General features: G+C 40.5%; 1 protein-coding gene across 2 annotated transcripts in view; it reads right to left on the bottom strand.

Annotated features, from left to right (window-relative positions):
• CCDC149 (coiled-coil domain containing 149) overlaps positions 1-20,560 on the bottom strand; it is a 63,548-nt gene that overhangs the window by 10,196 nt on the left and 32,792 nt on the right. Inside the window, exons 6-11 of one of the 2 annotated variants that reach the window (XM_074951598.1) lie at positions 19,373-19,545; positions 16,722-16,794; positions 15,281-15,365; positions 13,859-14,003; positions 2,418-2,494; positions 430-462 (exon numbers count right to left, since the gene is read on the bottom strand). In XM_074951598.1, the coding sequence (XP_074807699.1) occupies positions 430-462; positions 2,418-2,494; positions 13,859-14,003; positions 15,281-15,365; positions 16,722-16,794; positions 19,373-19,545 (586 nt within the window). The remainder of the gene's footprint in view (positions 1-429; positions 463-2,417; positions 2,495-13,858; positions 14,004-15,280; positions 15,366-16,721; positions 16,795-19,372; positions 19,546-20,560) is intronic. The other variant, XM_074951599.1, reaches the window with a different exon arrangement.

The raw sequence follows: 20,560 nt of genomic DNA, 5'->3' as shown, positions 1-20,560 counted from the left end.
TTACAGAGCAGAAGCCAGTTGGTAACCATCCGAAAAAGTGTCTGTGACCCCACTGGGTGTCTCAAGACTCATACTGAGTATCTCTGAGCTCAATCACACTTGGAAACAAAAGTGCATTCTTAATTTACTGCTTCTCTGGTTAAACAAAGAAATAAACCTCACTGTTTGATGCAAGTCGTAATCTACTGCAAAATTCAGTTACAACTATTGAGTATCAGCCTTTATCATCATTTTCCCCCAATTTAAAAGAATAGTCTTGTGCAGCAGTCTCTATTTCCCTTGCGGACATCTAACTCACTCACTTGAACATCTTAATCTGACAAATATAAAAATGTTCAGATAACATTTTCATTTATTTACATGCTGTGACAATATTTAACATACTGCTAAAATTAGTTACTAAAAATATACATGTCAAGTAGAACCTACTCCCAAATCCCACTGAGACATTGTAGCTCAGGCCTTCAGGCAGCAAAAGAAAGGAAGAAAAGAGACAGTTATTGTATTAATATTAATTGGATGTCTTACCTAAATAGACTAACAATGGAGCATTCCATTTATTCTATTTTTTATGTATTTTTATACATTTCTGCAAAGACCAAACATTGCATTTATTAACTATGAATTTCACGGAACAACATTTTTTAAACAAAGTAGAATGCCAATCTGTTAAATACCCAGGCAACATTAAATTTCAATTAGAATGTAAACTTATATTAGTGTGACTCAAGATAATTATTTTATCTGCATCTTGCATCAAGAGGATTTGAGTTAAAACTAACATCAGGAGTGGAACTGGAGAGGTTTGTCACAAAGACTCTTCAGATACATTGCTGAATATTAGCTTTTTTAGGTGAGGTTAGACCTTAATGATATAGGTTAGAACACCTGGAACCTTGTCTACACTAGTGTAGGTACCTCTAATGGTGGCAGCAATGCGAAACCGTTACCACAAACATAACCTAGTGGTGTGAACATCAAGGAGAAAGATGTTTAAAGGAGAAACAATTAGGTGTAATGAGAGAAAAATAACCAAAAATGAATGTAACCTGAACAATGCACATTTAACTAAAATTAAAAAATAAAACATTGAAAAAAAAACCTGGCTCTAATATCTTAAGTTGCATGATTTTATACTAACATTTAAATCAGATCGTTAATATTTTTCAGCTACAATCCATGGTGATAGTTCGATTGTTTCTTGCATTCTCCAAAGGGTATTTTTTCTGCTATCTACTGTATTCTGATTTAAAACGTGTGTAAAGCCAGCATTTTCACAAGTGACTAGTGATTTTGGGTTTCCAACTTGACACACCTTAAGCTGGATTTTCCCAAAAACTGGTAAACATTCATCTTTTCAAAACCACTAGCCACTGAAACTTGGCTGTATTTTTAACAAGTTTCTCACAAAGTGTACATTCAAATCCTCATATGGAAACAGACACCCAAACACTTAATAATGCAAGGGATCTCACAAAACTGGGAGACGGACCAATAAAATGGCAGATAAAATTCAACGCTGATAAATGCAAAGTAATGCACATTGGAAAACAATCCCAGCTATACATACAAAATGATGGGGTCTAAATTGGCTGATATCACTCCAAAAAAAAAAAAAAAAAAATCTTGGAGTCATCGTGCACAGTTCTCTGAAAACACCTGTTCAATGTTCAGTGGCAGTCAAAAAAAGAAAAGGGTCACCAAATGTTTGGAACCATTAGAAAAGGGATACATAAGACAGAAAATATTGATGCATCTATATAAATCCATGGTACACACACACCTTGAATACTGCATATAGTTCTGGTTGACCCAGCTCTAAACAGAGAGATTAGAACTGAAAAAACTACAGAGAAAGGCAATAAATATGACTAGGGGGATGGAACAGCTTTCCGTATGAAAGATTAAAAAGACTGGGATTGTTCAGCTTAGAAAAGAAACTACAATGACGTTTATAAAAATCACAAAAGGCAAAGAGAAAGTAAGAAAGAAAGTTATTTACCCCTTCACATAACACAAGAAGCAAGGGTAACTCAATGAAATCAATAGGTGGCAGGTTTAAAACCAACAAAAGGAAGTACTTCTTCACACAACATATAGTCAACTTGCAGAACTCATTGACAGGGGATGGTTCAAAAAAAGAACTAGATAAGTTCATGGAGGTTAGGTCCATCAATGGCTATCAGCCAAGATTGTCAGAGATGCAACCCCATGCTCTGGGTATCCCTAGTCCTCTGACTGCCAGAAGCTGGGACTGGACAACCGGGGATGGATCACTCAATTGCCGATTTCCGTTCATTCCCTCTGAAGAATCTGGCATTGACCGCTGAAGGAAGACAGGATACTGGGCTAGACCGACCATTGGTCTGACCCAGAATGGCCATTCTTATGTTATGTTTTTCTAAATTTCTACTAACCTGGAAGACTCCACAAACCAGAAATTTCCAAAGTTCTCAACTTCTTCTCCAATTCTGCCACCCGATTACCTAGAATTCTGAAAAAAGAACATGATATATCAGCTGAGAAAGAGAAGACTCACTGTCGCAGGGATTTATTCCACCCACAGATGTTTGCATGGTTGTGGATACGTTCTCCACAGTCACAGCACATACATATTAACTTGTTTATCTTTTGTTTCAATGACAGTGATGGGCAAACCCCCAAAAGTTCAGATTAAATAATATTTGGATGCTTACCTGAGCCTCTCCCAAAACAGAAGTCCCAAATAAATTTCCAGTATATCTTAGATTTACTATCAAAGAAATACCGTGAGAATAGCCCCTATGGTATTTCTATTCCCTTCCTTGGCTGAAACCAGGAGGCAAAGCGGTAGGCAAACAACATCTTTGAGCCTCAAAATAAGATTTGAATTTTGCAAGGTATTAGCCTTAGCTTTGGGCCAGTTACTTTATCCAATCTGGTTTGCCCATCAAGCTTTATTATTCCTTCGTAGCACATCTAATGCTGTTTGATTCCACTGAACAGGGTCTCACTTCAGTACTGAGCAGTCTCAAGTTCTTTATAGACCTTATCAACTGCTCTCAGTTTTGACTGCATTTCCTGGGTCACCAAAGCTTTTGTTTCTGATCCCTATGTAAATACAATCCTCAGCTCTCCAGCAAGATTTACCTTTTAGCCATAATTTTTTTCCCAAAAAAATCAGATATGTATCTAACAAGAAAGGTTCCATTTTGTTGTAAGTTTTGAATGTGTTTCACTTCTAGAACAAGTCTGTAAAAAACAGAAGGCCTTAACTAAATCCCAAACAATATTCAATGGAAGGGAGATACCTAAGGTAAGTCTACAATTGGAGGTGGGGGGGAGTAATTCCCAGCTCAAGGAGACACTCTTACACTAGCTCTAATTGAGCTAGCAAGCTAAATATAGAGCGCAACTATGGCGGTGCAAGCGGCGGGAGGGGCTAGCCGCCCTGCATACATGCCAGTCAGATACCCTAGGCAGGTTGTCAGAGCAGCTAGCCCCTCCCACTGCTCATGCCACACACTACTTTTAGCACATTAGTTAATTAGACCTAGCACATGTATGTTTCCTCAAGCTGGAAATCACACCCCAGCTCCAAGTGTAAATACACCCCAGAAGACACAGCAATGCTAAAAGTGACCTAGCAGTGATAATGGACAGCAAATTATATACGACTTTACATAAAGATATAGCAACAGGAAAAGACAATGAAGTCTGAATATTCAGACAGCACATTACAAACCAGTGAAGCGACAGTCTCTGTACACAGCTCTGGTGGGGATGGAATACTGTGCTCAGTCCACCTCACCAGGTTTTTATGCCTCTCCCATTTGAGCGCACCTGGTTACCAGAAAGAAACTAGAAAGAATATGAAACACAGCAACACAAATTAAGGTGCAAGAGAGACTGATGAAAGAAAGATTAAAAGGGGCTAAATATCTGTAGCCTAGCAAAGCATCTACCATGAGGTGTGTACAAGGCACAGGATAAAAGTCTACCAGTATTTCAGTAGTGTAAATACTAAGGTGGAAGAGGAGGGTAATACAAGAGAAAGGGGATGAAATGAAGAGGAAAAAAAAGGAAAATTTATGATAAATATCAAGGAATAAAGTGAATGGGGACGGGGAATAGCCTATGGGTAGCAATACAAGCCCATCAGCTGGAATACTTAGCCCCAAAGGGTGTCTATACTAGAATAAAACATTCACAGCTGGCCTTGGTCAGCTGACTTGGGCTCACTGGGCTCTGGCTGAAATGCTATAGAATTGCAGTGTAAACATCTGGGCTTGGGCTGTCTATACTGCAATTTTATATGCCTGCAGCCTGAGTCAGCTGACAGGGGCCAGCCACATGTATTTTATTGCAGTGTAGTGCAAGAGTGACAAAACATTAGGTCATGTGCCAGTGGGAGCAATCATGCTCTGGCATAGGCACACACTCAGTGACCAAACAGCTGTTTTCTCATCTCTAACTTCAATGAAATCTGAGCCAATCTGCATTTTTATTTTGTACATTTCCTTTCTAGTTAACTTTGAGACTCACTCTTAATGTCCTTGGCTTTACTTCTCCCTGGGTGCCCAGTGATGACATCTGCAAGGCAGACAGCAGCTTCCAACAAGCTCTCAGTTTCCACACAAGGAGACTGGTATACCAGGATTCAAGGACCCAAATGAGGAGGACTGCTCAGGAGGGAGGGAAGAGCCTTCATATACAGTATGTGCAAGTTCAGCACAGGAGCAAGTGCTGCAGAGGTGGTATGCAAAGTGGGGTGTACTGATAAAGGCAAGGAGTCACAGTTTGATCTCTGTGCCATTGTTAACAGCAGAAGAGACTCCTTGGCATGATTGTCTCCCCTCCTTTCCTGGCAGTTTGGGCAGGGAAGGCGAGGGAGGTGCTCCTCATAGCAGGGATGGGCGCTGCTAGAGATATCACCAACATATCAAAAGAGCCACTGTGACCCAGGTTTGCGCCACTGCCCGTTAGTGCAGGAGTAGCAAGGCCATCTTCCTTTAACCCCTCTTGAACTTTGTCATTCACATGCTGCACTCTCCCAAGCTATTGGGACATGGTGTCTACCCCCAACCCCATTGATAGATCCTGTAATCAGGGGCTGGGGAATTCTCTCTCCTCTATGACAGGTTCCCAAGCTCTCAAAGGACTGTTATGTGGCTGCTCCCAGGAGACAAAGCATGTTGCTATTTTACTTTGTCCTCAACCATGGTCATTTTTCCATACCCCTTTTCAAACGTAAGTTAAGTTCGCTGAATAATATATTGAGCCAGTGAACAATTGTCAGAATACTTTACTTGAACAGTCACTGAGTCAATTTTGACTACTACTTAGTTTGATTTTTGTTTTTTAAATAAAATGCATTGTCTCTGCAGTGCTATAGAAAATGTAATCCTACACTTGTATCAATCCACTGTCCTTGCCCCCAGAATGATGAGTATTTTTGAAGAGTCTGTGGAGACTCCCCTTTGCGTGCACAGCTGCAATCTCTTGCCTAGATCTAGACATACCAGGCCAGGTGCTCAGATGATTTAAACTACCATGGCCTCATTGACAAAAGTGCGCCTGGTAGTAGAGAGAAGCACAATCTCCACTCCCTGCTAGTAATGTGCCTGGCACCTCATGAGAGTTAACCCAACCCTCTTTGTTTAGGATCAGGTTTTCCTGCACTTCCACTGCCCTTGTTCAAACTGCTGTGGCAATGCCAGCTCGCTCCTCAGCCCCGTCCTGTGTTTAGCAGCTCACATGCTGGCTTGCCCACGCTCCCCAGTGATGCATAGACATAACCTCAACAGAGCTACACCAATTTACAGTAGCTGAGGATCTGTCCTACCCTTATAAGATCTCTCTGCTGTCTATAAATAAGTCCACTGTCACATCCACTGTGTATTACCTAGAATCCTTTATTTATCCTCAGACTGACACATTTTCTCTCAGTCCATCTTATATTGGAGTTAAACCAGCAAAGGTCCAGGCTTCTAAGCGTTTTTAAACCCAGCACAAGCTAATGACATAGTCTACAGCAGTTCCTAATCTCACTTGACCCCTATCCAGAATGGCCACCTAATTCATGAGTAAACAAGATACCATGAACAAGATATAAACTAACTGTTTCAAGCCAAGACGATTTTAGACCATCTCTAGACAGGGCCTTAGTTTCTCTAATTTACATAATTCCATTCTGTGGTGCATTTCAAAATCACACACAGTCAGCTTTATAAATTTTAAGTTGATATGCTTGTGAGAAGAAATGTAGATGAACTGCCTACAACCCAAGGGTGAGAAGTACGTATCATGTACAGGAACCAACCCTTATATTTCTTAACTACTGGGCCAAAGAAAATCAGAGGCTGGATTTAGCTCAATCATGCCTTAGGCTACTTCCTTGATTCTGTTTAGCATGTGATTCTGCTTACATACATTTTTTTAAAGAAACAAGAATAAAAAAAATGTTTGAACAGAAGAATGGGCCTACAAGGTCAGATCAATGGTCCATCCAGCCCAGTATCCTGCCTTCTGACAGTAGCCAGTGTCAAATGCTTCAGAGAGAATGAAAAGAACAGGGCAATTATCGAGTGATCCATTCTGTTGTCCAGTCCCAGCATCTGGCAGTCAGAGGCTTAAGGACACCCAAAGCATGGGGTTGCATCCCTGACCATTATGATGGACCTATCCTCCATTAATTTCTCTTAATTCTTTTTTGAGCCCAGTTATAGTTTTGGCCTTCACAGCATCCCATGGCAATGAGTTTCACAGGTTGATTGTGCATTGTGTGAAGTACTCGCTTTTGTTTTAAACCAGCTGCCAATTAATTTCATTGGAGACCCCTATTCCTTGTGTTAAGTGAAGATATACGTAACACTTCCTTATTCACTTTCTCCACACCATTCACGATTTCTAACATATCCCCCCCAATTGTCTCTTTTCTAAGATCAACACTACCAACCTTTTTAATTTCGCCTCATAATTTTTGTTGCTCTTCTCTGTACCTTTTAATTTCCTAATATATCTTTTTTGAGATGGGGCTACCAAAACTGCTGTATACAAGATGTGGGTGTACCATGGATTTATATAGTGGCATTATGATATTTACCATCTTAGTATCTATCCCTTTCCTAACAGTTGCTAATATTGTTAGGTTTTTTGAATGCCAATGCACACTGAGCAGATGTTTTCACAGAACAGTCCACGGTGATTCCAAGATCTTTTTCTTGAGTGGGAACATCTAATTTAGACCCCATCATTTTGTATGTATACTTGGGATTGTTTTCCAGTGTGCGCTACTTTGCATTTATCAACATTTAATTTCATCTGCCATTTTGTTGCCCAGTTTCATGAGGCTCCTTTGTAACTCTTCACTGTATGCCTTGGACTTAATTTTGTACATGCTGCAAATTTTGCCATCTCACTGTTTACTCCTTTTTCCAGATCATTTATGCACATGTTTAACAGGTCCCATACAGATCCCTGGGGACACTGCTATTTACTTCTCTCTACTCTGAAAACTGACCATTTATTCCTAACCTTAGTTTCCTTCCTTTTAATCAATTACCGATCCCGGAGAGGACCTTCCCTCTTATCCCATGGCTGCTTACTTTGCTTAAGAGCCTCTGGTGAGGGACCTCTCAAAGGCTTTCTGAAAGTCCAAGTATATCCATTGGATCACCCTTGTCCACATGCTTGTTGACTCTCTCAAATAATTCTAACAGATTGGTGAGGCATGATTTCCCTTTACATAAAGCCATGCTGACTCTTCCCCAACAAATTGTGTTCATCTGTGTGTCTGATAATTCTGTTTACTATATTTTCAACCAGTTTGCCTGGTACTGAAGTTAGGCTTACTGGCCTGTAATTGCCAGGATTGCCTCTGGAGACTTTTTAAAAAACTGGTGTCACATTAGCTATCCTCCAGTCATCTATCACAGAAGAGGATTTAAGTGATAGGTTACATGCCATAGTAAATAGCTCTCTAATTTTATATTTGAATTCCATTAGAACTTTTGGGTGCATATCATCTGGCCCTGGTGACTTATTACTGTTTAATTTATCAATTTGCTCCAAAACATGCTGTACTGACACCTCAGTCTAGGACAGTTCCTCAGGTTTGTCACTTAAAGAATGGCTCAGGTGTGGGAATCTCCCTCACATCCTGTGCAATGAAGACTGATGCAAAGAATTCATTTAGTTTCTTCGCAATGGCCTTGTCTTCCTTGAGTGCTCCTTTGATTGTCCAGTGGACCCACTGACAGTTTAGCAGGCTTCCTATTTGATATACTTACTTTTTTTTTGCTTTTTTTTATTCTTTTGCTAGCTACTCTTCGTATTCTTTCTTGGCCTACCTCATAATATTTTTACACTTGACTTGCCAGATTTTATGCTCCTTTCCATTTTCCTCAGTTGAACTGGACTTCCAATTTTTAAAAGGATGTCTTTTTGTCGCTAACCACTTTTATTCTGTTTAGCCATCGTGGCATTTTTTGGGGTCTCAATTCTTTTTAATTTGGGGTATACATTTGATTTGACCCTCTATTATGGTGTTTTTAAAACGTTTCCCGACAGCTTGCAGGCATTTCACTCTGGTGACTATTCCTTTTAGTTTTTAACTAGCTTCCTCATTTTTTGTGCCGTTCCCCTTTTAGAAGTTAAACGCTTTTGTGGTGGGCTTGGTTTTCCCCCCTAAAAAGGATGTTAAACTTAATTACATTATGGTTGCTATTACTGAGCGGCTCAGCTACATCCATCTCTTGGACCACATCTTGTGCTCCCTTTGTCAGTTCCAGGATCAGCTACTCCAAGAAGCAGTCACTAAAAGTGTCTGTCTGCATCCTGTGCTGAGGTGACATGTACCCAGTCAATAGGAGGATAGTTGAAATCCCCCATTATTATTAATTTTTCTATTTCTATAGACTTTCTAACCTCCTTGAGCATTTCACAATCACTATCACCATCCCTGGTCAGCTCGTCAGTAGTATATCCCTACTGCTATATTCTTATTATTCAAACCTGGAGTTTCAATCCCCAGAGATTCTATGGTAGAGTTTGATTCAATTAAGATTTTTGTTATTTTTGACTCTGTTTTGCCACTAGTACAACCTACTCTGACATTCCTATATATTTTGTACCCTGGTATTATAGTGTCCCACTGATTATCGTTCCACCAAGTTTCTCTGATGCCTCTTAGCTCAATAACCTCAACTAACACCAGGTACTCAAGTTCACTCATCTTAGTATTTAGACTTCTGGCATTTGTACACAAGCACTTATAACATTTGTCAATATTTAGTTGTCTGCCTTCATGAATGGGACTCTTTCATTTGACTGTTTCTCTTCAGTTCCTCTCTGTACTTTATCAACTTCTATCCTCTCCTCCTTACTAAGCTACAGTGAATCCCTGTTAATAGAGCCTCTGCTAAGGGATGTCTCTGTCTGAACTGTGTGTTCCTCCACACCTACTGGCTTTCCCCAGCCCTTAGTTTAAAAACTCCTCTACCACCTTTTTAATTTTACATGCCAGCAATCTGGTTCCATTTGGTTTAGGTGGAGCCCATCCTTCCTGCATAGGCTCCTCCTTTCCCAAAAGGTTCCCTAGTTCCTAATAAACCTAAATCCCTTCTCTCTACACCACTGTCTCATCCACACATTGAGATCCTGCAGTTCTGCTTTACTGGTCTTGTGCATTTCAAAGAATGCTACCATGGAGGTCTTGGACTTTAACCTCTTACCTAGCATCTTAAATTTGGCCTCCAGAATCTCTCTCCTACTTTTCCCTATGTCATTGGTACCTTATCTAATTGAAAGCTATTAACCCCCCGTGTTGCTGTTGCTGTTAAACAAAAGTACACCATCATTGGTAAATTGAAAAATAATTGTGTCCTAGCCGTCAAACAGTGAAGATGGGTTTGGACTTTGGGAATGGGTTAATTCATTGATGGGAGACAAATGAGTTGACACCCATTCAGGATAGTCTTTCCTACTCTATTTTTATTTATAATATGCGCATAGGAGTTGATCTTGTTGCCTTTGACAAAAAATGGATTAACCGCAGTGTCAAGGTTCCTTCCTCACTCTGAACTCTAGGGTACAGATGTGGGGGGGGGGACCTGCATGAAAGACCCCCTAAGCTTATTCTTACCAACTTAGGTTAAATGCCACCGCCACCAAAGTGTTTCACAAAGCACAGGGGAAGTGCCCACTTGGAAATGTCTCCCCTCCAAAATATCCCCCCAAGCTCTACACTCCCTTTCCTGGGGAAGGCTTGATAAAAATCCTCACCAATTTGCATAGGTGAACACAGACCCAAACCCTTGGATCTTAAAAACAATGAAAAAACAATCAGGTTCTTAAAAGAGAATTTTAATTAAAGAAAAAGTGTAAGAATCACCTCTGTAAAATCAGGATGGTAAAAACCTTACAGGGTAATCAGATTCAAAACATAGAGAATCCCTCTAGGCAAAACCTTAAGTTACAAAAAGGCACAAAAACAGGAATATACATTCCATTCAGCACAACTTATTTTATCAGCCATTTAAACAAAACAGAATCTAACGCATATCTGACTAGATTGCTTACTAACTCTTTACAGAAGTTCTGACCTGCATTCCTGCTCTGTTCCCAGCAAAAGCATCACACAGACAGAGAGAGCCTTTGTTTCCCCCCCTCCAGCTTTGAAAGTATCTTGTCTCCTCACTGGTCATTTTGGTCAGGTGCCAGTGAGGTTATCTTAACTTCTTAACCCTTTACAGGTGAAAGGGTTTTTCCTCTGGCCAGGAGAGATTTAAATGTGTTTACCCTTCCCTTTATATTTATGACAAGCAGAAACAGCAGCAAAGCTCACAGCCCTGTTCAGAGTGCAGTAAAAGACAACTCTGTGTTCCACATGATGCTTTTGTCTGCTGCTTCCAACTGTTGTGTGTATATCCCACTGCAAACACTTTAAATCCCTATTGTACCAACATGTGTTTGGCCAGTCACTTAAAACACACTGACTCCACCTGGCTGGAGTGTGGGGAAGTGGGTCTGTTACCACATCCCCATCTCTGTACTAATAATCACTAATCCATCTCCGCTTGTCCTTCCTAACAAACATGGAGTTCTTTTAAAATATTATGGATTAAAATGGCTCTTTCTAGTGAGACAGGTTAGCAACTGATGTCTACAATTCTTATTCATGAGCACTCAGTATAGTTGCAAAGACTGATTAGTGAACGCAATATTAAATAGTCTATTTTCATTTATTTCCCATTTGGTGGTAATAATAAGATCCACCATTTCTGTAGGTTCAAATTGTTCTCCCTGCACTGTGCTCCCTCTGCTGGTCTGCTGAAAGTTAATGAAACATTCTGGGAACCATTCTCGAGGGACGTAGTCTAAGTAGATGGAACACAAAGTAGTAAATAAATTCAGGGGTTAACAAGCACCATATGTTAAAGAGTCATCACTGTTTGGTTAAGAAGAAAGGAGGAAACTGATAGGAAAATAAATTGCATCTCTGAACTTCTAAGAGGGTTCTGCAAACAACAGGCAGTTAAAAACACCTAATGTGATTTCACAAATTCTTCTGTGCAGCAAGGTCTCTGCATAAGGGAGGCCAAGGGGAAGAAGAAAGGAACAGAAGCATGAAGAAAGGAGATCCTTCTACCTTTTTGAGCCAGGTCATCTTTCCTCCCATTACAGTCCCTTCTCTCTCCAGCTTCACCTCCCAGCCTGCTCTCTAAGTCACCCTCCTTGCATCGCCAACCTTGAGTAGGGAGGAAGTTTGCACAAGACCCCTGTCAATTTCACCTCTGCAGTGCCCGTCTCAAATTTAAAAAAAAAAAAAAAAGAACCTCCCCTTCCCTGTGCATCCTTTCCCACCCTATCAAAACCGCATGGTGAGTCCACATCTCATCGCTAGTTTGGTTTGCCTCCCTATTTTCGGATATCTTCTGCCTTTACCGCTAGTAGTTCACACCCTCAACACTTTATATGGGTTTTTAAAGTTTTGTCTTAGATGTCTGAAGGCTTCCTTCACTTCCCCTGGGAGTCTAGTCCATAGCTTAATACGTCTCACTGTCAGGATGTTTTTCTGGTAAGCTTTCCTCTTTCAGTTTCATCCTGTTGCTTCATGCAGTATCCAAAATAAATTCCTATCCCTCCTTGCTGTTTGTGGCTTCCAAATATCCATAGGTTGCTCTGACTAACTGTGCTTACCGTAGCTATGCTAGATATTTAGATCTTGTTTGGTTGTAAAAGTTTCTTTGCCTGGCCAACTGTCCTTGCTGCTCTGCTATGAACTCACTCCAGTTTATCAGTTGGTCTTTCATGGAGGCACCCAGAACTGAATGCAATATTTTAAGTACAGGTGTGGTCACAACAGAGCTGGAGAGAGAGAGGGATATGCCTGTGTGCATATATGTAGCCCAAAGTTGCAATGGCCTTTTTTGTGTCACACTGCAGCGCAAAAATCACATGCAATCCACCATCCAATGCCATCACTAAATATCTTGCAACTTTACTGCTTTTCAGGTTTGTGCCTCATTCAGTATCTGTGCATCCAGATTATTTTCCACCGAAAATATTCTTATGTTTCCACATGTTACTTTTCAGGCTACACTTCTAATTTCTATTGATCCCTTCTCTAGCCCTCATTAATATCTGTAACCTCTTTCCACTTACCAAACTTTGGGAGGGTTATTTAAATTAGGATCTGGGGAAAACAGACGAATAGTGAGGGACAATCACGTCTAAGAGTTAAACAAAGGCAACTATCTGGTAGTGAAAAACTACACCTGGTGCTGCAATGTCCATGCTGCTATTTTTAGTGCATTAGTTTGAGCAGACCTAGCACGAGTCTGTCTACCCAGACTGGGAGGCATGCTCTGAGCTCTAGGGAGACACACTCTTAATGCCTAGATAGAATGCAAAGTTTACAGACAAGAACAGGTCAACTATAATGCAGGACAATAACAAAGAACCATGACATAATAGGTCTAGACTGAAGCATGGTGGAACGATGGAAGTCATTGAGACAGCTAGGTTGGAAGGTGTCTGGATTTCTCCTCAGATTCCCTGGTGCTGATGTGATGTTAGCCTCTCTTCAGCTCAGCAGACCCTTACTTCATCCAAAGCTTTTAAGTATGCCTACAGACTGTTCCTCCGTTTTTGTTGCCACTTCCAAGAATTATACTATGGATTCTGCTTAAGTATTAGAGTTATCAATTTTCAAAATGAATCATCTATCCTAGTGCAATCCAGTTTCCTTTAGTATTTCGTCTTCCTTTCATGAAAGATATCTGCCTGTTTGTGACATCTGGTCCTGATGTGCCTTTGAGAAGCCTGAATTACCTCTGATTACCACTAGTGAGTCAGTGCTGCTAAAAGGCTAAACACAATCAAGAAATGCTTCCTTTCTAGTTCCCACTTTCTCGTGTTGCATAAGGACACAGTCCAATGTCTTAAACTGTGTCAAAAGACAGTTATATATTCTCAAGCTGGCTGCTATAGAAAATCCTGAAGTATGTGAGATAGCAAGATTAGATTAGACGAGGTAGGATAGTTAAGATTACTGTCCAACATAAATAATTTAATAAATCACAAAACAGAATAGGAATCATACAGTAGTGTTACAATCCAACAGTTTATGCCTCAAAAAAACCAATGTTCAAGTTGCTATATTAGGAATTGTCATGGCTGTGGCTAAGCAACTGCTATTCCAAAGCTATGACAATGCCATTTCACAGAAGAGGAGTACAAGATACCTGACCTTCCTTCCCTTTCCTGTTTTTAAGTTCCCATTTTCTATACAAGCGCTCAAACATCAAATGCTAGTTTAAAAAGTGTTTTGAACACCTGTGTTGGTTTCCCCCAAATTCCAAGTCATACTACTTACTTGTTGGTTTGCCTTTGGTGTTGTATGACCATGTTTTTCTCATGGATAGTCTCCAGCAAGGCAGTAGCCAAAGATTTGAGATCTGAAATGGACTGCGGCGTGGCTGGTAGGCTACAACCATGGTCCTCCGATAACAACTCTTGGACTAAAATGTTAAAACAAAAATGAATCTTACCTTTATGTGGACAGAAATGTGACACAAGTAGGTAGTCAGACTTACAAAGCAAATCCACCTTTGTTTAATTACTTAGCTGAATGTAGATTCATTCCAACCAACCAGCAAAACAAACCCAGACATATAATACTCAGTCATAAAAAATGGGGGCTGTTTAAGCTGATCATTGTTCTGCAGCAATTGCCAGCACAAACATAGGTAGACCCATTTTCTGCTTAGCTAATATTTCTTTTGGAAAGAACAGATTTCCATTCAGTTGGAAAGAGCCTCATTTTTCTAACCTATGATCTCCTGCCACTGGCAGGACAGGAATATTTTTCTTCAGTCCAACTGAAAAACCATGCCCACAAAGAAGGCTTCATGTTTAGAACTATTGATTCCCTAAGGTTGTTCGAGATTGATGTGACGGAGCTGTCACACATCAGCCTAGAAGAACCTTCTTCTGCAGTAAGGAAGCCTGCGAACTCATTAACCTTGCTCAGCAAGTCCACTTGCATCATCACATTTGGTCATCTGCTGTGGCTAGAAACTATACAAATGTATGGAGAAGAGGACATAAACGGAGCAGTCAGTGCTGGCGAACTTCTTGAGTTTCAACCCGTCATGACAAGTACTGCTGGTTTGGTATGTGCCTGTGTGCATGGAGAGAGGGTGAGGATCATGGTGTAGGAGACAAGATTTGCCAGGGGAAAAAAAAAAAGTTACTTTTTCTTACCCTATTCTCATCTTTTCTGATCCTTAGCCTTTGTTCAGGGTTTGTGTGGGGGAAAACATGTGGGATGAGGCGATTGCTCTGTTGGTCTCTTCCTGAAGGAAACCTCAGAACTCCTCCCACAAGGGAGGAGCAAGCCACAGTAGCTCCCAAGTGCAGGAGTGGAACTTGGACTTAACCTGCCCCCACCTTCCTTAACACGCCTTCTCCGTACTACTGCTAAAACAGAGCATCAAGGTTGGCATTGTTAGCAGAGAAAAGAGGTGACACAAGAAGAGACTCATCTGGGTCAGAGTTATACTTGGCCTTGAAGGCAAGGCAAAGAAGTTCAAGCTTGACATAGTGAACAGGTGGAAGCAAAGGAGGGGAATTTATGCGGTCAGACTGACAGGAAAAGGAAGATAGGTTTAGCAGCTTTATTCTAGATTGGCTGGCAGGTTGAGAGATATTAGGAAGAAAGTGATGTGAGAAAAACGTCAGTTCATACTGAAGAAAGAATGAGGTACTGTACTACCACGTTCCATCTATGCAGTACCTTGCTTTGCAGAAAGGACTCCAGTCAGTGCACTGCTGCCCGATCTACTGTGAATCTTTGAATTTTTCCGTCTCTCTAGAGCATTCTAAGGAAACAAAAACATTTATTTTTCAGACACATTAGCCTAAGTAAGCATTTTCATTAGAGTAAGGGATCTGAGAGTGGGGATATTAATCCTGGATTTTCTCTTCTAGGGCATGAGTCTATACCTACACTGTTGGTTGGATGAGTGGGGCTCCTTCTAAAGTATTGGATATACTAGCCAAGAGAGCCTTTGGGACCCTAAAGAATCTATGCACCTCATCACCATCCCCCTTTACTCTTCTTTCTATCCCCCCCACACCACCACTTGGGTTTTTAAAACTTTCCTATTTCTGGAAAAAGTTGAATACATTTGTAAATGCAGAAACACTCCATGGGGAATAGCAGCCTGGGATAAAATTCTGACCTTCCAGAAAGTTTCTCTTGGACATGCTTAAAGAGGGAAAAGAAAAGAGCACTAAAACTCTCTTTAAGGTCCTTTCAGCAGAAAATGCTGGCTTTTAGGAAGAGTTCAAAGCAAAATCATGATTCTCACTAAAGCTGAGCCCTAGTTATTCCCAAAGAACTGTCCTTCAGAAATCAGACACACACACACCTGCTTTGTGACCTCAGTTTCTCATACCTGTGCCTGGGATGGGGATGGCAGTGCTTTGGAGAAATTTTGCTCTTCACTAGAATGGCAGGGAATGCTGTGACTGCTTAACAGTGATTAAGGAATTAAGAAGCATCACCTATAGGCTTAAAGTCTCATGCAGAAAAATGGAGGATGTGTTTTTTGATTGAAGTTGGAGCAGAGGGTTAGAGGAAGAATACTCAGATAACTAGATTTAGTCCAGAAAATATATTCTGCAAAAGAACACATACAGCCTATCCCAAAAGTGGAGGTATAAGGAAGATATATCAATCATTAAAATTTGCCAATCAACAGTACTGGTGTTGGGAAACATGGAGATAAAAGAACAGCTGCATGATAATAAATGTCCTAACACTTTGTAGAAACACAAGAGCATTAATTTTCTACGACCACCAATCTTCCATTTAGTGACAAGCTGGAACAACGTCACATTCTAACCCCAACTAGGAGCAATTTTTCCTAGATCTTGAGAGAACACATTCACTTTCTAGATATTTCTAGCAGGTATTTCTTTATGCTATCAAACAGCTGAGAAGTCTATAGGGAAGACTGGGGATGTAAACAAAATACATAAAGGTACTAAAATTATCTAGTTGTCTTAAACTACAAGTAAGAGGAAGTGGTAATTGCACCTGGAATTTTAACTCCTAAGGTGCTACAGACCCAAACAATTTTACGCTTTTTAAAATGTGTATAAACAAATGAAAAAAAGTAAACTCTATAAATAGAGGAGCGCAGCATAACGATATGCTGGGAGAACTCTACCTTGTACTTAGCAATATTAGATTTAAGAAGGTTGACCTCCTCTTGAAGTTGCTTTAATCTCTCTTGAAGGTATCTGGAAAATACATAATATATATCATTAGACTCCTGTATATTGTGTTTGTTTTGTATTAAACACTGGCAATGTATTAGTCATTGCATAGCACAAGGCACAAACGGAGCCACTGGCAGGATGTTTCACAAGAGGGGGCTTCTACAGTTATGTCTTCACTGGAGAATTCACCTAGCACTGGTGAAGCATCCCCAATGTAAAGCCCTACCCAGGCATTCACATATGATGCTGTATTAGCCCATGTGCTGGTTCTTTGTGGTACATTATACTGGTCTGCTCTACAAATTCATTCACAGGATGCTCACACTCTCTCACTTGGCATGAAGTTGTCATCTGTGGCAGTGCCATGAGAACAATACTTTTATGTTCTGAACTTCCAAGTGGAGACATTTGTTGAAATGCTGTGCAAGTGAAGCAGACATGGAGCAGGCAAATATGGAGTTAAAATGCTGAGACAGTGTAGGTGACTTCCAATGCAGAAGGAAAGATCAAACAAAGTACAGCCTAGGCGCAATCGTGGAACAGCATCAGAAGACTAACAGCAGCCAGACTGGATTACCCTGCATTCTCACTGCAAAGTAGACAGGTTGCCTGCCCAGGCTGAAGCAACACCAAAGTTCAAGATTATACCCTCAACTGTGTCTACTAGCCTGGGTTTAAAGCACCCTCAATCACAGATTAGAGATTGGGGCAACATCTGGGCTAAAGCCTGAGTTAATTCTTCAGGGAAGACATATTTGACTTCAGAAGTCATTTCCCCACCTTTGGCCCCTTAAGTCTGGATGTGTATACTGTAAAACCTCAGAGTTACGGACACCAGAGTTATGAACTGACAAGTCAACCACACACCTCATTTGAACCGGAAGTATGCAATCAGGCAGCAGCAGAGAAAAAGGAAAAAAAATCAAATATAGTGCAGTACTGTGTTAAACGTAACCTACTAAAAAATAAAGAGAAAGCAGCATTTTTGTTCTGCATAGTAAAGTGTCAAAGCCGTATTAAGTCAATGTTCAGTTGTAAACTTTTGAAAGAACAACCTAACATTTTGTTCAGAATTATGAACATTTCAGAACAACTCAAACAACAGTGTTTGTAACTCTGAATTCTAGGTAATTAAATGTTATGGACATACTGCAAAGCCTCCTCAGAGCCCTCTCTTCTAGTGTCCTAGCAGAGAGCCCAAATCATATTGTAACTGCACTTCCCCTTTCCAAAGCAGTGACAGAGAATTAATGGACTTGCCTACAAGGGCAAATTTACCAGCATAACTATATTGGCAAATTTTCCCATAAAAAGACAAGCCCTTTCTGTGGTCAAAGCTGGATTCAGAACCATGTATCCATGTGCTCAGGCGCCTCATTTACAAGCTCAAGACTCTGTTTGGTCTCAGTATTCAGTGCAGGATGTCTGAAGTGTAAAAATATGGCTATTTCTGAAGTTGTCTTTGATTCTGTGCCATAAACCGATTGAAAGAATATGAACCATTCCCTCCTTCCTCATCCCCACACACTGCAAAGCATCACTCCCTCCATTTCAGCTGAGCAAAATCCAAATAAGCTGCCTGCCATTGTGAATTCTGACTGCTCGTTCATGATTTAGATGGAATGAAAACAAATGTGAAACTGAACAAGTACAAAGCACAACACTTAAGAGTCCAAATCCTTCAGTTCACAGCTTTAAAGAAAATATTTCAAAGAATGTAACGTGGCTGAGCTCCTAATGCAAGCACCAATTTCAGTAATTTGCTGCCTGTGACACAGAGGCTAATTGGTGCTAATGGGCAAAGGGTTCATTTTTCTTTACAAGCAACTCCTTTCTCCAACCTGAGAAACTCACTACACCTAACACACCACTTGCATGGTATTTATTCATGAAGTGTAGCATGTGATACAGTGATTCCATATATCACATGGTGGAGAAAGACACTCTGCATCCATTCACTGAGCCGACAGCCTGTGGAGCGGGGGTATTTCATGTAAGATTGGATCCTGGTTCCTAGGAAACCAGCCAGCTTTACAACAGAACTCTGGGGGGAGGGGGGAAACCTACTTTATTAGATAGGAAAGGTAACTATTAATAAGCATAGGCTCCCAAGCTCACGTTTTATGATTTTGTTTTGTATTGAGACCATTTGCTTCCATCACTCTTGTTTCTAGTGAAATCTCTGTTCTTTCTTAAATAAACCTTTTGTTTTACTATAAGTGCTCACAAGTGCTGTGTGTTACACATGAGCAGCAACTTAAGAAAAAACTGAAACTGAGTACACTACTCGCTGGGGAATGGATGATCTCGGATTTCTGTGAGTAGCCAGTGTCGGGACTGGATATCACAAGGGAATGCTTCAAGGGGTCTGGGGTGCCCCTCTTGTTAACCTGCAAGGCAAAGCCACGACTGGCACAGCTCAAGGAGAGTGCTTGAGTGGCTGACAGGCTGGGGGTGCTAAGGCACTAACACCCAACTACCTCAGACAAAGCTACCTCACGCTAGAGGCAGGGGGTAACAAGGTGACTCAGTCCTTGAACCACGTGAACCATCACACTGTACATACTGAAGAAGCACTGCAGACTTCCTATACACTCACCTGTTTTCCATACACAGGGCATCTACATCAATGATGCGATTTTCATGTCCTCCCAGAATGTGATTAAGCTCTTGGTTGAGTCGGTCTGCTTTATCTTGATAAGAGCAGCGTTCTTCCTTTACATCCTGTAGCTCATCCAATGTGGCTTGAAGATCATGTTCCAGAGTCTCAATCTGAGAAGAAATCAAAGCTATTGTTATTCTGCAGAATTTACTGAAGAGTACATCATATCCAGACACAGAACAATAGCAAGTACTTCGCTTCTGAAGAGGGTCAGATTTAGAAGGCCAATTAGTAGATTTTTGATAATCCATAAAACAAAAAGTAGCCATAAGCATACTAAAAGGCAGCATACGAAGACTGAATCAAACCCCCAGATTCAAACATCCTTAAAACTTTGGAGAAGTTTAGTTTCAATCTTTGTTGATCACTACATCTCTACTCAAGCTACCTGAATATATTGGGAAAGAAATTAGATTAAACCCTGACCAAGAAATATTTTAATTTATGATGCTCCCTATAATTGTTGTCAGTAATATCACTGAAGACACCACTGTAAGAAAAGTTGAGATGCATAACCTTTCTGCAAAATTTCTTTAGCTTCTGACTCTAAAATTCATATAGCTACAGTTTTTTCTGCACTGCTATTTCCTCCCTTTTAAAATGAAAGCCAAAAAAAGGAAATAAAGATTGCATTTGTTGTTCTCTTTTGACCATGCATACATAATTTTGTTTTAAAAGTATCGTTTACTCTATTTTTCTCTATTTCATTAAAACTAATGTTAAAACAAAGTTCAGCAATTAAAACTGAACTAGCTTGCAAAATATTTAGAAACCATTTGGAATACAAAAGCAAAGGAAGACATTATTCACACTAAGGTCAGAATTAGGTTAGCAACAAGTGGTTCCTAGCACGGTTATAACTTGGTATCAAGGGACTAAAGAGCTAGCATTTGGGTATAGAGTAGGTCTGGGCTAGCGTAGGGTGTGAGGCAAAAATCTAGATAAGGCTCTCTTGTGAGATCAGTTGTTCTTAGAAATTACAGCTCCGTCTGAAGGGGGGGTGTCGGGGCTTGGCGGTTTTGGATTGGACTGGATCCAAGATTGTAATGACAGGTTTAGCTCCTGGGATTAGAATTTAAAACCCAGCAGCCTTCACAATTAAAAGGGTTTCATATTCAAGGTTCA

Source organism: Natator depressus, chromosome 4 (assembly GCF_965152275.1).
Source record: "Natator depressus isolate rNatDep1 chromosome 4, rNatDep2.hap1, whole genome shotgun sequence".
Classification (NCBI taxonomy): Eukaryota; Metazoa; Chordata; order Testudines; family Cheloniidae; genus Natator; species Natator depressus.
This window is presented reverse-complemented; position numbering and strand designations above follow the sequence as displayed.